Genomic DNA, 16,097 nt, shown 5'->3' with positions numbered 1-16,097 from the left:
CCTGACGACACGGCTCCCCGGGAACACGGCTGCCTGGGCGCGTTTACTGTGAATCACAGCCGAGCCTCCGTCCTGAGGAATTCAGTGAGCAGAACTGCAATGTCACTTTCTTGAATGCTGACCACTCGCACACTGGAGAGGACCTTCCAAAGAAAACTTGTGTTTTCATCATCACGGCTACGGCACACGTTTTCCTGGTTTATGTACCAGGCCTGTTTTATTTCTAGGGCACTCCTGATAGGGGACCTGTTTAATACATATGCACAAAGAAATTTTAGTGCTTCTCTTTTTGCTTTCAGGGTAGGAAGAGAACTCTAATGATGCCCTGAGCATGAAGATTGCTTCTCCTCAGGGTTATGTCCATAAAAGACGCCCCAAGCCGCTTCCTATAAACATCACCTTGAAGGCATGCTCCACCCGCCGCCACGGCCCCAGCCACAAGTGGGCAAGACGGGCAGAGCACCTAAGCAGGCTTTAATAAAGCAAACCAAAGCTCCGAAAAAATCCTATCCACAACACCAAGAAGGAAGCTGAAATGAAAAGGGCTGTGTGTGGAGCCTGATGAAAGAGCTTATCTAGCGTTGAGCAGGAGGGCTCCTCGGCCAGTGGGAGGAGGCCAGACCCACCTGCCCCCAGTCAGGATGGCACAGCCCCAAAGACTGCTCGCCACTCTGCCCGAGGTCACCGGGAGCCAGGAGCCCCTCAATGACTGATCCCAAATTCCAGGTTTTGTGATCCTGGAAAGGTCACCCTGAGAGGTCCTGCTTTGCTTTAGGAGACTCTGGATGGTCGGGGATGGTCCCAGCTGACCCTGGACGGCCAGAGATGGCCCTGTGTGACTTTGGGTGGCTCTAGGTAGCTGTGAATGAACCCAGATGACTCTGTTTGCCCTGGATGGTCTTGAGGGGTATGAGCACCTATGAGTGGCCATCAGTGTCTGAATGGCTCTGGGTAGCTGTGGGTGGCCATTGAGGACCGGAGTTTCCAAGGACCATTGGTGACCCTGGGTGGCTCTGGGAGATATTGGGTCTTCCTGGGTGGCTGTGGATGTTCCTGAGTGACTCTGAGTGGTTTGGGGTGGTCTTTTTGACTCTTCATGGTGCTGTGTATTCTGGGTGTCCCTGATGGTCCTGGGAGGCAGTAGATGATTCTGATGGTTTTGCATGGCTTGGGGGCCCTGGATGACCTTGGTTGATGCTGAGTGGGTGTGAGTGGTAGTGGATGGCGACAGATGGCCCTCAGTCACGCTGTATGTTCATGGGTGACCTGGTTCTACCAGGGTGGCCCTAGGTGACCCTGCATGTCTCTGAGTGCACATAGATGGCCATGGGTGGTTTGGGGGGTTGGGTGCAACTCCTTGTCTGGGATTGTGGCATGAAGTCTGGCACCTGAGCTCTCACTGGTTGTCTCTGGGTGTGCAGAGACATGGTCTGGTTTCCAGTGTCCGAGCGCAGCCAGCACAGGTCCGGGAAGGCGGGTGGGCGCCTTGTTGACAGCGCTCTGCTCTCCCGCCCCAGGCGTGGGCTTCACGGTCATCCTCATCTCGCTCTACGTGGGTTTCTTCTACAACGTCATCATTGCCTGGGCGCTGCACTACCTCTTCTCGTCCTTCACCGTGGAGCTGCCGTGGGTCCACTGCAACAACACGTGGAACAGCCCCAACTGCTCAGAGGCGCGCTCCAGCAACTCCAGCTCCAGCTCTGACCACACCTTCCGCACCACGCCTGCCACTGAGTACTTCGAGTAAGTGGGGGTCCGATGCCACGGCACGCACTGGGCTCGCGGGCCGCGGGAAGGGAGGGACACGCCCTGCGAGCGTGTGCTGAGGACCCCTGTCCCTTGGCCACGCTTCATGCCTCTGGGTTCTTGGAGACGCTGTCCTGAATCCCGATCTTGGAGGGGGGTCCTCAACTGCGGTGGACAGTGGACAGTGGACAGTGGATGGCAGAAAGGCCCCGGGCAGCTTCGCCCACTGTGCTCGGCTCTGTGGGCGGCAGGAGGCTGGCCAGAGCTGCCTGGAAGGAAGGCGGGCTGCCTCCAGCGTGGGCCGGGCTCTGCCCACTCCGTTCTCCCGCCCCACCTCTGAGGGCAGAAAACACCCTCCAGCCTCCTAAACAGACAGGGCCTACCAACCCCCACTGTTGCTTTTCCTGAGAAGTTCCTTTCCTTTTACAAACCCAGCATCCATTCTTGCGCGAGTCCCTCCTCAGGCCCCACATCCAGTGGCCTTCCCGGGGCCCTGCCCTCCCCTGCATCCCACACCACATGCGCCCACGGCCTGCAGGTGCAGCTCTCCCCGAGTCTGTTCTTCTCTGGTCCTCTCGGGCCGGCTCCTACTCCCTCGTTCTCGTCCCCACTCGGGCGCCTGAGGCTGGAAGGGCCGTCAGTGCCCCTGTGGGTGCATCGTTTCTCCTCAGAATCCGACGCTTGCTGAGGAGCCCTCCCGAAACGACCCTGACCCTGGCCGTCGAGTAACACGCAGTCCTCATGTGGACGCGTTCATAAACGTGCATGGGGCCCGGGGGCTCCGGAAGACCCCCCCAGGTCCCCAGCGGCTCGGGCGGCTCGGGCGCTCGCTGTCCTGACTCAGCTTCCCGCGGGATGAGTGCAGGCGACCGCGGGCGTCACACTGACACTAAAATTTCCCGTCCACGGGGAGGTTTCTCGTGAGGGCGCCTCTCCCTTGGCCACATTCCGTTCATGTTTATATGTAAACGAGTCCACTTAACAACTTAGCAAAAGGAACTTGCACCAACAAAACTAGAACAGTTCTGGTCTAACAGCAAATAGGCACGTTTGCCAACCTTGTTTGGAGTTAGAAAACCGTGTCCTCCCGGGAGGAGCCAGGACTCGGGCGCGTGGACAGGCACGCGGCCGCAGGATGGGAGCCCCGGCTGCGGAGAGATGCTGCCGGCAGGGGTGGGTGTTGGGTGGTGGGTGTTCACAGGACTGGCCTCCACACAGCATCTGGAATGACTGTGTTTCAGACCCTGAGAATCTGAATGCTTTGTTCCGTGGTTCTGTGCCCCATGTGGGCACTGTATCTCCATGGTGGAAAGCGGCAGGGAGGGGCAGGAACGTGGGGCGCAGGTTTGGAGGGTCTGGAGGTGCAGCTGGGAGGACGGGTGGTTTCCTTGAGCCGTGGTCAGGAAGAGTGTGGTCAGGCCGGGTGAGGTCGTGTGCCACAGGACGTGCTTATGTTTTTAGGAAGATGTCGTTGGTTTGCAACTGGAGGAGAGTGGACATATGTGAGGAGGACAGGGAAGGGGAAGAGAGGGCCCGCTTGCAGAGGGGCTGTGAGCCTCGCTGGGAGCTCTCAGGAGGGGCGGGCTGGTTTCAGAGGCCGGCCCAGCGGGGGGAGCCCGCAGCTGTGAGAAACAGAGAGGCAGGGAAGTTTACAGTGTGTGGATGGGACTCTTAACGTGATGAGCAAGCGAGAATTGTCCAGATAAAGAGAAGTCGAGTTTGCTGCTCTTAGGGGTGAAAAACGCCACACGGCTTGCTGCTGAGCTGTTCACCGCTGCATTTCCCAAATTTAATAGTGTCTCACTGACGGGTCGTGCCCGGGCTGCGTGTGCCCTCACCCCTGTGGCCCAGTGCTCAACTTGGCCGTGATCAGAGGGAAGGGCTCTGCAGGGGCAGACACGGTGGTGGATGAGCACCTGGGGGCCTGTGGTCAAGTGCCCTGCACTGGGGGGCACTCAGAGGTGCTCAGTGCTGGCTTGAGTTTAGTCCATAATCACACCAACAAAATGAGGACTCAGGTTTCAAGCTAGGATGTCTCTTACAATTTTGAAATGGAAACTCGCAGAGAGGTTGAAAGGCGCCAAGTGACACCATTGGGGACCACCTGTCTTTTGTTTGGAGGTGCAGAAGGATTCACGGTGGGAAGGGTCCCACCAAGACTGCAGAGGGAAGCATGATGTTGCTGTTACTTTCGTTAGGTCTTACCCGAGAAAGCGGAGCCTTTGTTGGTGTTTGCCCCAGAAGCGCTGTCCTCATCAGCCCCGGCACTTGCCCACATCCCCAGCCTCAATCCCTGGCGGGCGTGCATGAGGAAACATGGCCGGCTCAGAGCCGAAACCAGAGGACTGTGGTTGTAGCTCCAGGGCTGAGAAATGGTGCAGGGAACTCTCTGGACAGACGTGAAGTCTGAGCCAGGACAGCGCCTGTGGGCTTGGAAACCCCAAAACAGGTCGTGTAACTCCAACAAGTTCAAATGTCCCGCAGTTCCATAGACACTTACCACCACCTTCACCTTCTTTCTACTGTGAACTAGAAAGCTACATGTTTGCCTCTAAGAGAAGGCTTTAGCTGCCTCCCACAAAGCTCCACGTGCTGTGTTTCCACTTTGCTTCAGTTCCAAGTACTCCCTGGTCTGCCTTGTGATTTCCTCTTTGACTCATGGGAGATTTGGGGAACTTCCCATTTAATTTTGAAATCTTTGGAGGTTTTCTAGATATGCTTCTATTTTTGATTTCTGACTTAATTCTGATTTAGCGACATATTCTACTTATAAAGCTTCATTATCCCAAAACATCCTGAGACCTTTGATGCCCGGTATATGGTTTATCCTGGTGGGTATCACAGGGGCGCTTACAAAGAACAGGTGTTCTGCTGTCACTGGGAGGGAGTTGTGCCGTGTCCACAGGTCGTGGGAGCTCCTTACGGTCCACTGTCTTCCCAGCTGCTGAGAAGGGGTGTTGGACTCTCAACCGTGATTATGCATCTGCCTCTTTGTCTTCACGATTCTATCAGTGTTGACTTCATTCATGCATCTTGGGGGCTGTGTTATGAAGTGTGTGTTCATTTATGAATATCAAGTTTTTGAATGGACCCCTTTGCAGTACCAAATGTCCCTCCTGGTCATATTCCTCATCCTAAAGCAGCTTCGTCTGGCAGCAGAATGATCACCCTTGCCTTCTGATGCAGAGTGTTTGCATCGGTACCTTTTCCATCCTTGTGTTTTTAACCCATGTGGGTCCTACCGCGAGTGCATTTCTTGTAGACGGTGTAGAGCCGGTTCTTGCTTTTTCACTCAGCATAACAACCTCTGTCTTGTCATTGAAGTTCCCATTCAATAATTATCCCTATGGTTGGATTTAAGTCTTTCGTCTTGATTTTTTTTTCTATTTGTCCCATCTTTTTGTTTCTTGTTCCCTCTAACTCTTCTTTTGAATTAATTAATTTTTAGGCTTCCATTTTAGCTATGCTATTAGTTAATAAGCTTTGTTTTAACTTTTGTGGATATTTATAGGGTTTACAATGTACATCTTTAATTTCTCATCCTCTATTGTCATATGACATCCTACCATGTCACATGTAATTTAGGAGCCTTACAACATACTCCCATTTTCCCGGCCCGTCCTTTGTTGTCATGGGTTTTCTTTCTACAAGATGTCATAAACTCCACGATACGTTGATACTATTCTTGCTTTAAATAGTCAGTTACATATTAGATAAATTTGAAATGGAAAAATGACTTTTGTGTTTACCTGCATAGTTGCTATTTCTGGGGCTCTCCGATCCTTATGTGGATCCAGATTTCCATTTTGGCTTCATTTCCTTCCATCTGAAGAATTTCCTTTAACATGCCTTACAGTGTAGGCTGGCTGGCAATGAATTTTCTCTGCTTTAGTTTTCCTGAAACATATTTTGCCTTCATTTGGGGGAATTTCTTTAAATGGTGATAAACTATACATAACATAAAATATATCATTTTGACCATTTTTAAATGTGTGCTCAGTGGCCTGAAGCACACTCACAGTGCTGTGCAGTCAACACCACCCCCCATCTCCTGGACTTTCTCATCCTCCCAGATGGAAACTCTGTCCCTCTCCGGCCCCCCCAACCCCAGCCCCTGGTGCCCACTGTCCTACTTTCCGTCTCTGTGAATTTGACAACTCTGGGGACTTCATATAAGAGGCGTCATCCAGCATTTGTCCTCTGTGTCTGGCTTATGTCACCCAGCATGATGTCCTCCAGGTCCATCCACGCTGTAGCAAGTGTCCGTTTCCTTCCTTTTAAGGCTGAACAATATTCCACTGTGTGGATGGACCATATTTTGTTCATCTGTCAATGGACACTTGGGTTGTTTCTATGTCTTGGCTATTGTAAATAATGCTGCAGTGAACGTAGGGGTGCAGATGTGTTTTCGAGTTAGTGTTTTCATTTTCTTCAGATAAATACCTAGAAATGGGATTGCTGGATTGTATGGTATTTTTGTTTTTAATTTTTTAAGGAACCTCCATACTGTTTTCCAGGGTGACTGCACCAGTGTGCATTCCCAGCAACCGTGCACAGAGGGCTCTTGTCTCCAACATTGTTGCCAGCACTAGTTATTTCTTGACTTTTTTATAACAACCATTCTGACAGATGTGAGGTGATAATTCATGGTGGTTTAGATTTGTATATCCCTGATGATGAGTGATGTTGAACCTCTTCTCATGTGTCTGTTGGCCATGTGGATGTCTTCTTTGGAGAAATGTCTGTTCAGATCTACCCTTTTTTTTTTAAAATCAGATTGTTTGTTTTCTGCTGTTGAGTTGTATGTGTTTTTCATATATTTGGGGTACTAACCTCCTATGAAGTGTATGATTTGCAAATATTTCCTTCCATCAGCAGGTTGACTTTTCATTTTGTTGGTGGTTTCCTTCACTGTGCAGAAACTTCCTAGTTTGATGTAACCCCACTCTGCCCATCTTTAAAATGTTTGGGGTTTTCTGTTGTGGAGTTTTAAATCTTTATATATTCTGGATATTAATCTCTTATCTGATAGATGACTTGCAAATATTTTCTCTCATTCTGTGAGTTACCTTTTTACTCTGTTGATAGTGTCCTTTGATGCACAAAAGGTTTTTTATTTTGATGAAGTCAAAATACCTATTTTATTGTTGTTGTTGATTGTCATATCAGAAAATCCATTGCCAGGGGTGCCTGGATGGCTCAGTCGGTTGAGCATCTGCCTTCAGCTCAGGTCACAACCTCAAGGCCCTGGGCTCTTTGCTCAGCGGGGCACCTGCTTCTCCCTCTCCCTCTGCCGCTCCCCCTGCTTGTGCTCGCTCTCTCTCTGTCAAATAAATAAATAAAATCTTTTTTAAAAAAAAGAAAAGAAAATCCATTGCCAAACCCGAGGTCACAAAGATTTACTCTGCTGTTTCTTCCAAGAACCTGTATGTTTGGCTCTTATGTTTAAGTTCTTTACCCATTCTGAGTTAATTTTTGTATTTCGTGTGAGGGAGCTGTAGGCCACATTTTCTTCCTTCTTGTTGTGTCTAGTGATTTCCTTATTGCACACCAGGCTTGATGAGTTTTACATTCGTGTGTGTTAGGTTTTGTTGTCTTCCTTCAAGACATGTTACGTTTGTTCTGGTAGGAGGTTCATTTGCTCGCGGGGCAGTTTCATCCTCTTAAAGCTTGTTTTTAAGCTGTGTTGAGGTGGATCTGGCTGGACTTTGCTTCAGGAATAGCTCATCCCTCTGCCACAGTGTGGCCCTTCCAGAGCCCCCCCGCCCCGGGGTTCCCCGCGGGACCTGCGAGCCCCCTGCTCTGGCCAGCAGGAGCTCAGCGACCCCAGGCCTGTGTCAGCTCCAGGAACCAGTCAGTCAGCCGCCAGCTCCGAGGTGCTGCTCCCCAGGTCTGTGGGCACTGGGACAGGTCCTTCCCAGCACCTCAGATGGCCTGAGCTCCAGCACCTTCACTTGCTGCCCTCGGGACACCCCTGCCCTGCCCTGGGGGGAGCGCAGCCAGGCAGGAAGCTGGGGCATTGCTGGGCTCACCTCATCCCTTCCCTTTCCCTCGGGCTTCAGGCCTGCATCGCTTCCAGTCCCCTGTCTAAAAACCCCCGTTTGGTGTCCTTTGTCCAGCTTCTAGTTGTCTGTGATGTCATTCCTTTGGGGCCAGAGTGGAGCCCCTCAGCTCCTTTCTCCGGACGCCACCACTCTCTGGACAGAGCATGGGTTGAGTTAGGCTGTCTGGGTCCCAGCCCCTGCTCTGCGGCTCTCTGCCTCCAGGTTGGGGTGGTCCTTATGCTCTGGGTGCCTGGAAATGGGGTCGGGGGCTGCTGTGGGGATTCAGCCAGGCAGGGTTCATGGAGCCTGATGCATGCCTGGCACGCCTCAAATGCTCTCTTGGTGTCCAGATCCAGGAACCATGACAACAAACTCACCTAAAAAAGGATTCCAACAGAAAGTAGAAGTGTTGTCCCTTTCCCACGGCTGGTGACCTCCCAGGCCATCACGGTCTGGTCCTCCCGACCACTTATGGTTCCAGACGTTTCTGCATGTCAGCCCCAAACCGCCTTACCCAGACACCTTTCATCGACTCACCGGGCCATGCCCCCCGTCCCTGGGAAGTGCATTCCTGCGCTGTGCCCGGAAGCTGTCTGCAGTCAGTGGGGGGCGGTCCCCACACGGGGTTGGTGTATGCCAGCTCCGTCCCCAGGGTGATGGCACTCTGCAGTGTCCTGTCCCCTAAGCTGTCTGAGGAATTTCAAATAACGTCAGAGCAAGATGAGTTTTTAATCTTGGGGAGGGAATTGAACCAGTACAATCGTGCTAATTCCAGAAGCGATTTGAAACATTTACAAGTGAAACCAGCATGTGTGGTGTGCACCCCTCCATCTAGGAGGCTACAGACACGCTTGGGCCGCCAGGCTCCTCTCCCGGACAAATGAGTAAATAAATGGCCATCCACCGCCAGGCCGAAGCGTGTGACCTGTGCATGGGTGAGGCCAAGGTGTGATGGGGCCTTTGGCCATGTGGTCTCTCTCAGCGCTGTCATCCCGAAGAGACTTCTCCTGTTAGTGGATAGAGGTTCTGGGTGATAAGGTCTGGCTGGGGAGCTAGGACACGGGGGGTGGAGGGCAGCCAACACAGAGCCAGAGCTGGGAGGCGTTGGGAACTCTACTGCCGGAGGAGGGGCCAGGGAGGGCAGACCCAGGGGTGGACAGGCCATGGGGAGGACAGAGCCCGGGGAGACAGACCCCAGGGAGGGCAGACCCCGGACAGACCCCGGGAGAACAGACCCAGGGGTGGACAGGCCATGGGGAGGACAGACCCCGGGAGGACAGACCCCAGGGAGGGCAGACCCAGGGGTGGACAGGCCATGGGGAGGACAGACCCAGGGGTGGACAGGGAGGACAGACTCCAGGAGGACAGACCCCAGGGAGGACAGACCCCAGGGAGGGCCGGGGTGGACAGACCCAAGGAGGACAGGCCATGGGGAGGACAGACCCAGGGAGGACAGACTCCAGGGAGGACAGACCCAGGGGTGGACAGAACCAAGGAGGACAGGCCATGGGGAGGACAGACCCTAGGGAGGACAGACCATGGGGAGGACAGAGCCATGGAGGACAGACCCAGGGGTGGACAGATGATGGGGAGCAGGCTCAGGGAGGACAGACCCTGGGAGGGCAGGCAGGGCACAGCCACCTGAGCATCATCCAGCAGGGGCCTCCTCCTCCTAGAGCAGCAACACCACCTGGCATCAGCTTCAATTCAAAATCCCAACTGTGAAGGTGAGGCAGCAGGTGCACAGGAACATGATGGTGCCGCACCCTTTCCTGCAGGTGGTCACGCGGATCAAAGGGGACACCGTGCAGGGAGGCGCCCAGGACCCTGCAGGCGGTCACAGGGCTCTAAGGGGATATTGGTGCACAGGGAGTGCTCCACGGGCCATGAGTCCTATTCTCTCTTCATGGTCTCATGTTCTGCCTTTATGATGAATTCCCTCCACAAGTCAGGTTCTTGAGCAAGCCTGGAGCAGAATCATCCTGAGTCTGTTACCCGCGGATCCTCCTGGAGGTAGCTGGAGCCGTGTGAGAAAATGTTGTCAGCTGTTCCCCTCAGAGAACCCGCAGGCGTCTACCTGTCCTTCTTTATCGCTCTGGCTCTGCTCAGCCTCACCCCTGCAAAGGGGACCCTGGCCCATCCCATGGTGCCTCACATCGCTGAATACCTTCCATCCGGTTTCTGAAGCTCCTTTCCTTCAGATCCAAAGCACCCATTCCTCTCCCAGCTCCAAAAATCAGGGGTGCTAAGGGTGAGAGGTCAGGACTGGGCTTCTGTGGGCTCCCAGCATGCTGCCGCCCTCGAGAGCACAGACCCTGCGTCTCAGCTAGGGCTGGTGGGCCTGACCCTTCTGAGTGGGGGTCTCTGGTGCCATCAGGCTGGGTGCTTTCGGCCAGGCCGAGGTGGGGGAGGGAAGGTCTCTGGGCAAGCTCAGCTTTCCGGTTCCAGTTCTGGGTGGGGAGGCAGCACTCCTGAAAGACCCCCCTCTCCCGCCCTCTCCAGGCGTGGTGTGCTACACCTCCACGAGAGCCGTGGCATCGATGACTTGGGTCCCCCCCGGTGGCAGCTCACATCCTGCCTGGTGCTGGTCATCATCCTGCTCTACTTTAGCTTGTGGAAGGGAGTGAAGACTTCTGGGAAGGTGAGGCTGCTAGCCTTGCCAGCTGGGGAGTGAACACGGGGGCCATGGTTGGGTAGGGGAGTGGACAGGTGGGCTGTGGTAGGTTGGGGTGTGGACAGGTGGGCTGTGGTAGGCTGGAGAGTGGACAGGTGGGCTGTGGTAGGCTGGGGAGTGGACAGGTGGGCTCTGGTAGGCTGGGGAGTGGACAGGTGGGCTCTGGTAGGCTGGGGAGTGGACAGGTAGCCATGGTTAAAGAATGATGTCAAAGGGAAGGCACTCACAACAGGGTGTTTCCAGCATGAACAAGCACAACATAAATTGTTTTTTGTTGATGAAAATATTTTGGTTATTATTTGGGGACCCCAAGCAATTTTGACCAAAACGTGCCCATCACTTGCTTGTAAACCTGTAGTGGAGGGCCAACACCCCAGAGTCTCTCAGTAAGGACAGGTTCCTTTCCTCCCCCCACCTCCAAGCCCAGAGTTCACCTTTTACACACCATGTAGATGTGTATTTGCACAACCAGTGCAAATTCACTGCATCTCACTCATTAGAAACTCAACCACTCCAGCCATACTACAGATCAAATGCAGAAGAGGAATGTCCCTTCTTTGCCAAACTGTCTGTTCCATTTTAATCCCTGGGAAGTTACAGGATAGAGGGCATTAATAGTCCACTGCAGGGAGCCTTTGCTGAGCTGGCATCCTGTGAGTGTTTGGGATGATGGGCTTCCCAACCAGAAGCCACCAACGAGGGTGACCCTGTGGCCACCTTGCCAGTGGGTGGCCGGTGCTGCCCGGTGATGCTGTACTCTCCCAGGTTGTGTGGATCACAGCCACCATGCCATATGTGGTCCTCTTTGCCCTGCTTCTGCGAGGAATCACACTCCCTGGGGCCATCGATGGCATCAGAGCGTACCTGAGTGTAGACTTCCATCGGCTCTGCGAGTCTTCTGTGAGTATGCCCTCCGCTTGCGGCCCCCAGTCCACATGCACTGGCAGGCTCCATGCCACGGGACTCCTGTGTTTGGGCAGGAGATCCCAAAGGTAGCAGCAGCTGGGCCAGACTTTCTTATTCACCCTGTAAATGTGGCAGGTGTAGGTTGCCCTGCTATGCGCTGGGCTCTGCAAGACCAGCTGCACGCGGGACCCCACCCAGCAGAGTTCACCATCGGGTTGAAACGGGAGACATGTGGGGCACAGCAGGGAGCTCAGTGGACCAAATAAGAAAGGGGAGCAGACCACCTGCTCAGTCTCTGCGGGAACAGAATGGAAGGCTGCTTCCAACTGGCATCTTCCCCTTGGCCCATCCCTACTTCCTAAGGGAACGCTCTCAGGTTCCTCCAATAAGCACCGATGGGCTGCCCAGTCTGTGCCAGAAAGTGTGGCCACTCACCTGGAGTGCAGCCCTGATCTCTGGCTCTGTGGTCATCGTGGTTGCATGGATAAAGTCTCCCTCCTCAGGAAGCCAAACTTCATTGGTGCCCAGTGGTTGGTGCACACTCTCGGTGCCCATGGCACAGAGAGAAATCTAAATCACATCACATCAAAAATGAAGTCTGCAGCTGGGCTACGTACTTCTTCAACAAAGAGAGCAATCGTTCTGTGTTAAAATACTTGGAGACAGCCTCCCGAAAAGAGGGGGCTTGGCCAGGCCATGGGACAGACAGAGGTCTCCCAAGAGAGGGAGAGAGAAGGGCCAGCGGCATTTTAGGGAAACAAGGCCCAGAAATGGGAGTGGCCGTTGGCCAGAGGTGGCGGGGATGATGGGAAAGGTAGCATTCTCAGGAGAGCACTGAAAATTCAGATGCACTAGATTTTGGCAGATGGTGGGGACACCAATGGCCACCCAGGGGACTCACTGTAGCAGGGCCATGAGACATAATGGGGAGGGGTAGCTGGGGCGTGGGGGGCACGATGCTGGGGACAAGGGGCTGTTTGGAGGATTGTTGCCCAGTGCCACTAGGTGTTGGTGAGTCAGGTGTGGCACCCACCAGGGACGCAAGAAGGCACAGCCCTGAGGTGGAAATGGGAAGGAACAGGTAGGAGGGAAGGCAGGTGTGGCTCCTAGCCCCCAGGGAGTCCCCAGGAGTGAGGGAGCGGCAGAGGGAGGATGTGAAGCTGCAGCAGCAGTGGGAGGCACCCACAGGTGAGGGCAGGGAAAGTGGCACTGGGCGGGGTCACTGGGAAGTCCACACAAGGGCGGCAGTAAGACCATGAGAGCAGCAGATGCAGGCTCTGTGTGAGCAAGGGGAGAGAGAGAGTGTCCACACTGCAGAAAGCCGATGGGCAGCCACAGGTATGCTTGCAGGAGGAGGTGGCCGTGGGTGTCACAGGCCAGGGGGCCATGATGAAGAAATCGAAGAAAATAACATGAGGACAACATAAGGGAGCTAGTGCTTTGGGGAGGAAAACCAGGCAGTGCATAGGAGAAAGCCAGACATGTGCCAGTGCGTGCAGAATGATGCTCATGTGTGATGCAGAGAAGAGTAAATGACAGATGAGAGGTTGTCAGAAATGAGATAGAGAGGATAGGTAGAAGGTGGAAGATGATAGGTACATTGAGATAGATAATAGATGGATAGATAGATAGATGATGGATGGATAGACAGATGGATGGATGTACAGATGATGGATGTATAGATGGATGGATAGATGATAGATGGATGGATAGATAGATGATGGATAGATGGATGGATAGATGATGGATGGATGGATAGATGATGGATAGATGGACAGATGGATGGATAGATAGATGATGGATGGATGGATGGATGGACGGATGGATGGATAGATGGATGGATACATAGATGATGGATGGATAGATAGATGATGGATGGGAAAATGATGGATGGACAGATGGATGGATAGATAGATAATGGATGGATAGACGGATGGATAGATGATGGATGGTTGTATAGATAGATGATGGATGGATGGATAGATGATGGATGGATAGATGATGGATGGTTGGACAGATGGATGGACAGATAGATAATAGATGGATGGATAGATGATGGATGGATGGATGGATAGATGATGGATGGACAGATGGATGGATAGATAGATGATATACAGATGGATAGATAGATGGATAGATGGATGGATAGGTAGGTGATTGATGGACACATAGTTGATGGGTGACAGATAGATGATTAATATCTTGGACAAACCAGCATATTCCATCCTCTCCAAGCACCCTGTCAGCTCAGGGCTCAGAAGGGACATAGACCAGGACAGAGCAGGACTACAACCCCTGGGCTCAGGTGAGCCTGAGGTCCCATGGACAGGTCCATGTTGTCCCCAGTCCAGAGGGTGGAGCCATTCCTGGTCCTGCTGTGGGGTCCTGGCTGATCTTTGCATCAGCTCCTCTAGGCCTCCTCTGGATAGGGCAGGGACAGGGGCTCACTGGCTTGGTGGTCATCCTGGGATGTCCTCCCAGGGCTCCTCCTGGCCCAGGTGCTACCCATACTCCCACCCCCCAGGCTCTTGATGGCCACACTCAGAGATCAAGTGGCCCTAGGCATCCTTCTCTGGGGCTTAGCAGTTGGGGCAGTTCCCACAGATGCCCCCAGGGATATAGTTGCAGGAGCTGGCCCTGATCAAGTCACGGGCTCCCCAGCACTATCCCAGGCTTGACCCTGACCCATCCCTCAGGGTTCGGTCCAGAGGGATCTGATGGAGTCTGCTGCAGGCAGGAGGCCTGGCCAGCATCCTCACTGGTCTAGAGTAAGTCAGGAGCAGAGGTTCTACATGGGCCCTGCCCCGCAAGCAGACAGGACAGAAGGGACCATCTGCTCCATCCCTTGCCATGTCCCTGGTACTATGGACCCTGCACTGCTCTGACACAGAGACTGCCCTGCATCCTGGGGATCCATTTCTGGATCCCCCATCTGGACAAGGGACTTCTCCGTAGGGGTCAGCATCCTCGGATGGCATCCAGACCCTTATTCATTCATCTGCAGCTCTTGGGCTGGTTGACAGGTTGGGACAGGTCGAGGCTGGGGCAGACAGAACCCCATCCTGGAAGAGCTCCATTCCCGCAGGAGAGGAGAGGTCAGGTGCTAAAGGAAGGAAGGCAGTTCTACGTCGGCCAAGAGAGGCTGCCAGGGGGGCTTCCAGGATGGGTCCTGCACTGGGTCCAGAGCTGGGTCCTCGGGGCGGCGGTGAGCAAAGGCCTGGACAGTCGTCCAGGAGGCACATCCTGGAGGGGGGGTCACACGTGCGAAGGCTCAGGGGTGGGCACTGACCTGGTGAGGGCTGGCACTAAGCAGGAGGCAGGGGCTCTCCCTGTGACCACGGCTCCTGCCCGCAGCGGCCCGGCCAAGCTAGCTAACTGATGACAAGCACAAGGGGGACAGCAGGGCAGAGGCCCCTTGGCCCACTCACCACTCAGCTACTCAAGGCCGCATGCTGAGGCCTAGCCCGCTGCCTGGAACACACTGTCCCTGACACCAGGGTGATCCAAAGACTCTGGGCATGCTGCCCAAAGGACAGACGTCCTGCTGGTCCTGGAGCGTGGGCTGGTGGCCACCTCCCAGCAGCCGTAGGCTCCGGCCTCCTCTGCTGCATCCTGTCCAGCTCCCCTGTGAGGTCATACTCAGGCCAGCCACCCTGGGGCCCTTGGAGGTCACCCCGTGTGCCCGGCCGATCTCTGGTGTCACTGCCTGAGGGCTCTTGCCCTCAGGCCTGCACCATGGGCTGCCTGGTCACTCAGGGACAGCCCCCAGGGCCAACAAGCCCCCAGACCCCTCAGATGGCTTATGTGGTCCTCCTGGGAGATGCCCCCAGGGTGGGGTTCAGCTGCTTTCCACCCCCACCCAAGGCTGCGTAGGGGCGAGGCAGTGCCCACAGCCCCAGGTGGTCTCCGCGTCACCCTGGTGTGAACAGTTGAGTTTGACCTTTAAAAGTACCACGTTGGTGCAGTTATCCGCCACGGGCTCTCACTTGGCCCGGGTGCACCGAGCGAGCCCACACCAGTGCCTGGGCTTCACAGCCTTTCCACGGCTGCCGCTGTGTGCGTACCGTGAGCCCGTGGCTTTAAATGCCGTGGGAAAGACAGCGGACACGAGTGGGCACGTCTGACCGAGGCATCAACGTCCGTCGCACCTTAATAAATTAACTACAAGTCTGGCCGTGCACACAGCGGTGCTGACGTTCCGAGGAAAATTGCAAATAAAGCACCAAGATACAGCCCTTCCGTGAGCTGCACTCTGGGGCCGGGGACACGGCGGGTGTAACCCGCTGATCATGTTGTCAATGCCACTGGCTCGTTGGTGACAATGTTGTGTTTCAATTCGACCCCGTTCCGTGGAGCCCTCGCTGGCCCTGTGATAGCCGGTCTCCCGGGTTCAGTGCAGTCCCTGCAATTACCTCTCTTGTCTGGCTCTATGCAGGTGTGGATAGATGCTGCCACCCAGGTATGCTTCTCGCTGGGCGTTGGGTTCGGGGTGCTAATTGCCTTCTCCAGCTACAATAAATTTACCAACAACTGCTACAGGTAAGTCCCGAGCACCTGTCCCCATCCCGGGTTCTGCCAAGTCACTGACTTCTGGAAATAACGTGTCCCCAGATACAGGGAGGGGGGATACGCTGTGCTCACAGGGCCTCTGAGCCAGAATGGCTCTTTAGTGGAAATTAAAAGGCGGAAGCTACAGGCAATTTGGTTCTCGCTCTAAAGAAAGTACC

The 16,097-nt window shown here is 54.4% G+C and overlaps 2 protein-coding genes across 2 annotated transcripts in view; one reads left to right on the top strand and one right to left on the bottom strand.

Annotated features, from left to right (window-relative positions):
• SLC6A19 (solute carrier family 6 member 19) overlaps positions 1–16,097 on the bottom strand; it is a 251,713-nt gene that overhangs the window by 132,712 nt on the left and 102,904 nt on the right. The gene's annotated exons all lie outside the window — the stretch shown is intronic.
• Positions 1–16,097, top strand: part of SLC6A3 (solute carrier family 6 member 3) — a 52,709-nt gene that overhangs the window by 4,874 nt on the left and 31,738 nt on the right. The window contains exons 3-6 of the mRNA XM_081825783.1: positions 1,518–1,743; positions 10,293–10,431; positions 11,230–11,364; positions 15,806–15,909. Coding sequence (XP_081681909.1) covers positions 1,518–1,743; positions 10,293–10,431; positions 11,230–11,364; positions 15,806–15,909 — 604 coding nt within the window. The remainder of the gene's footprint in view (positions 1–1,517; positions 1,744–10,292; positions 10,432–11,229; positions 11,365–15,805; positions 15,910–16,097) is intronic.

Source organism: Leptonychotes weddellii, chromosome 7 (assembly GCF_054177405.1).
Source record: "Leptonychotes weddellii isolate Sample4059 chromosome 7, ASM5417740v2, whole genome shotgun sequence".
NCBI classification, from domain to species: Eukaryota; Metazoa; Chordata; class Mammalia; order Carnivora; family Phocidae; genus Leptonychotes; species Leptonychotes weddellii.
This window is presented reverse-complemented; position numbering and strand designations above follow the sequence as displayed.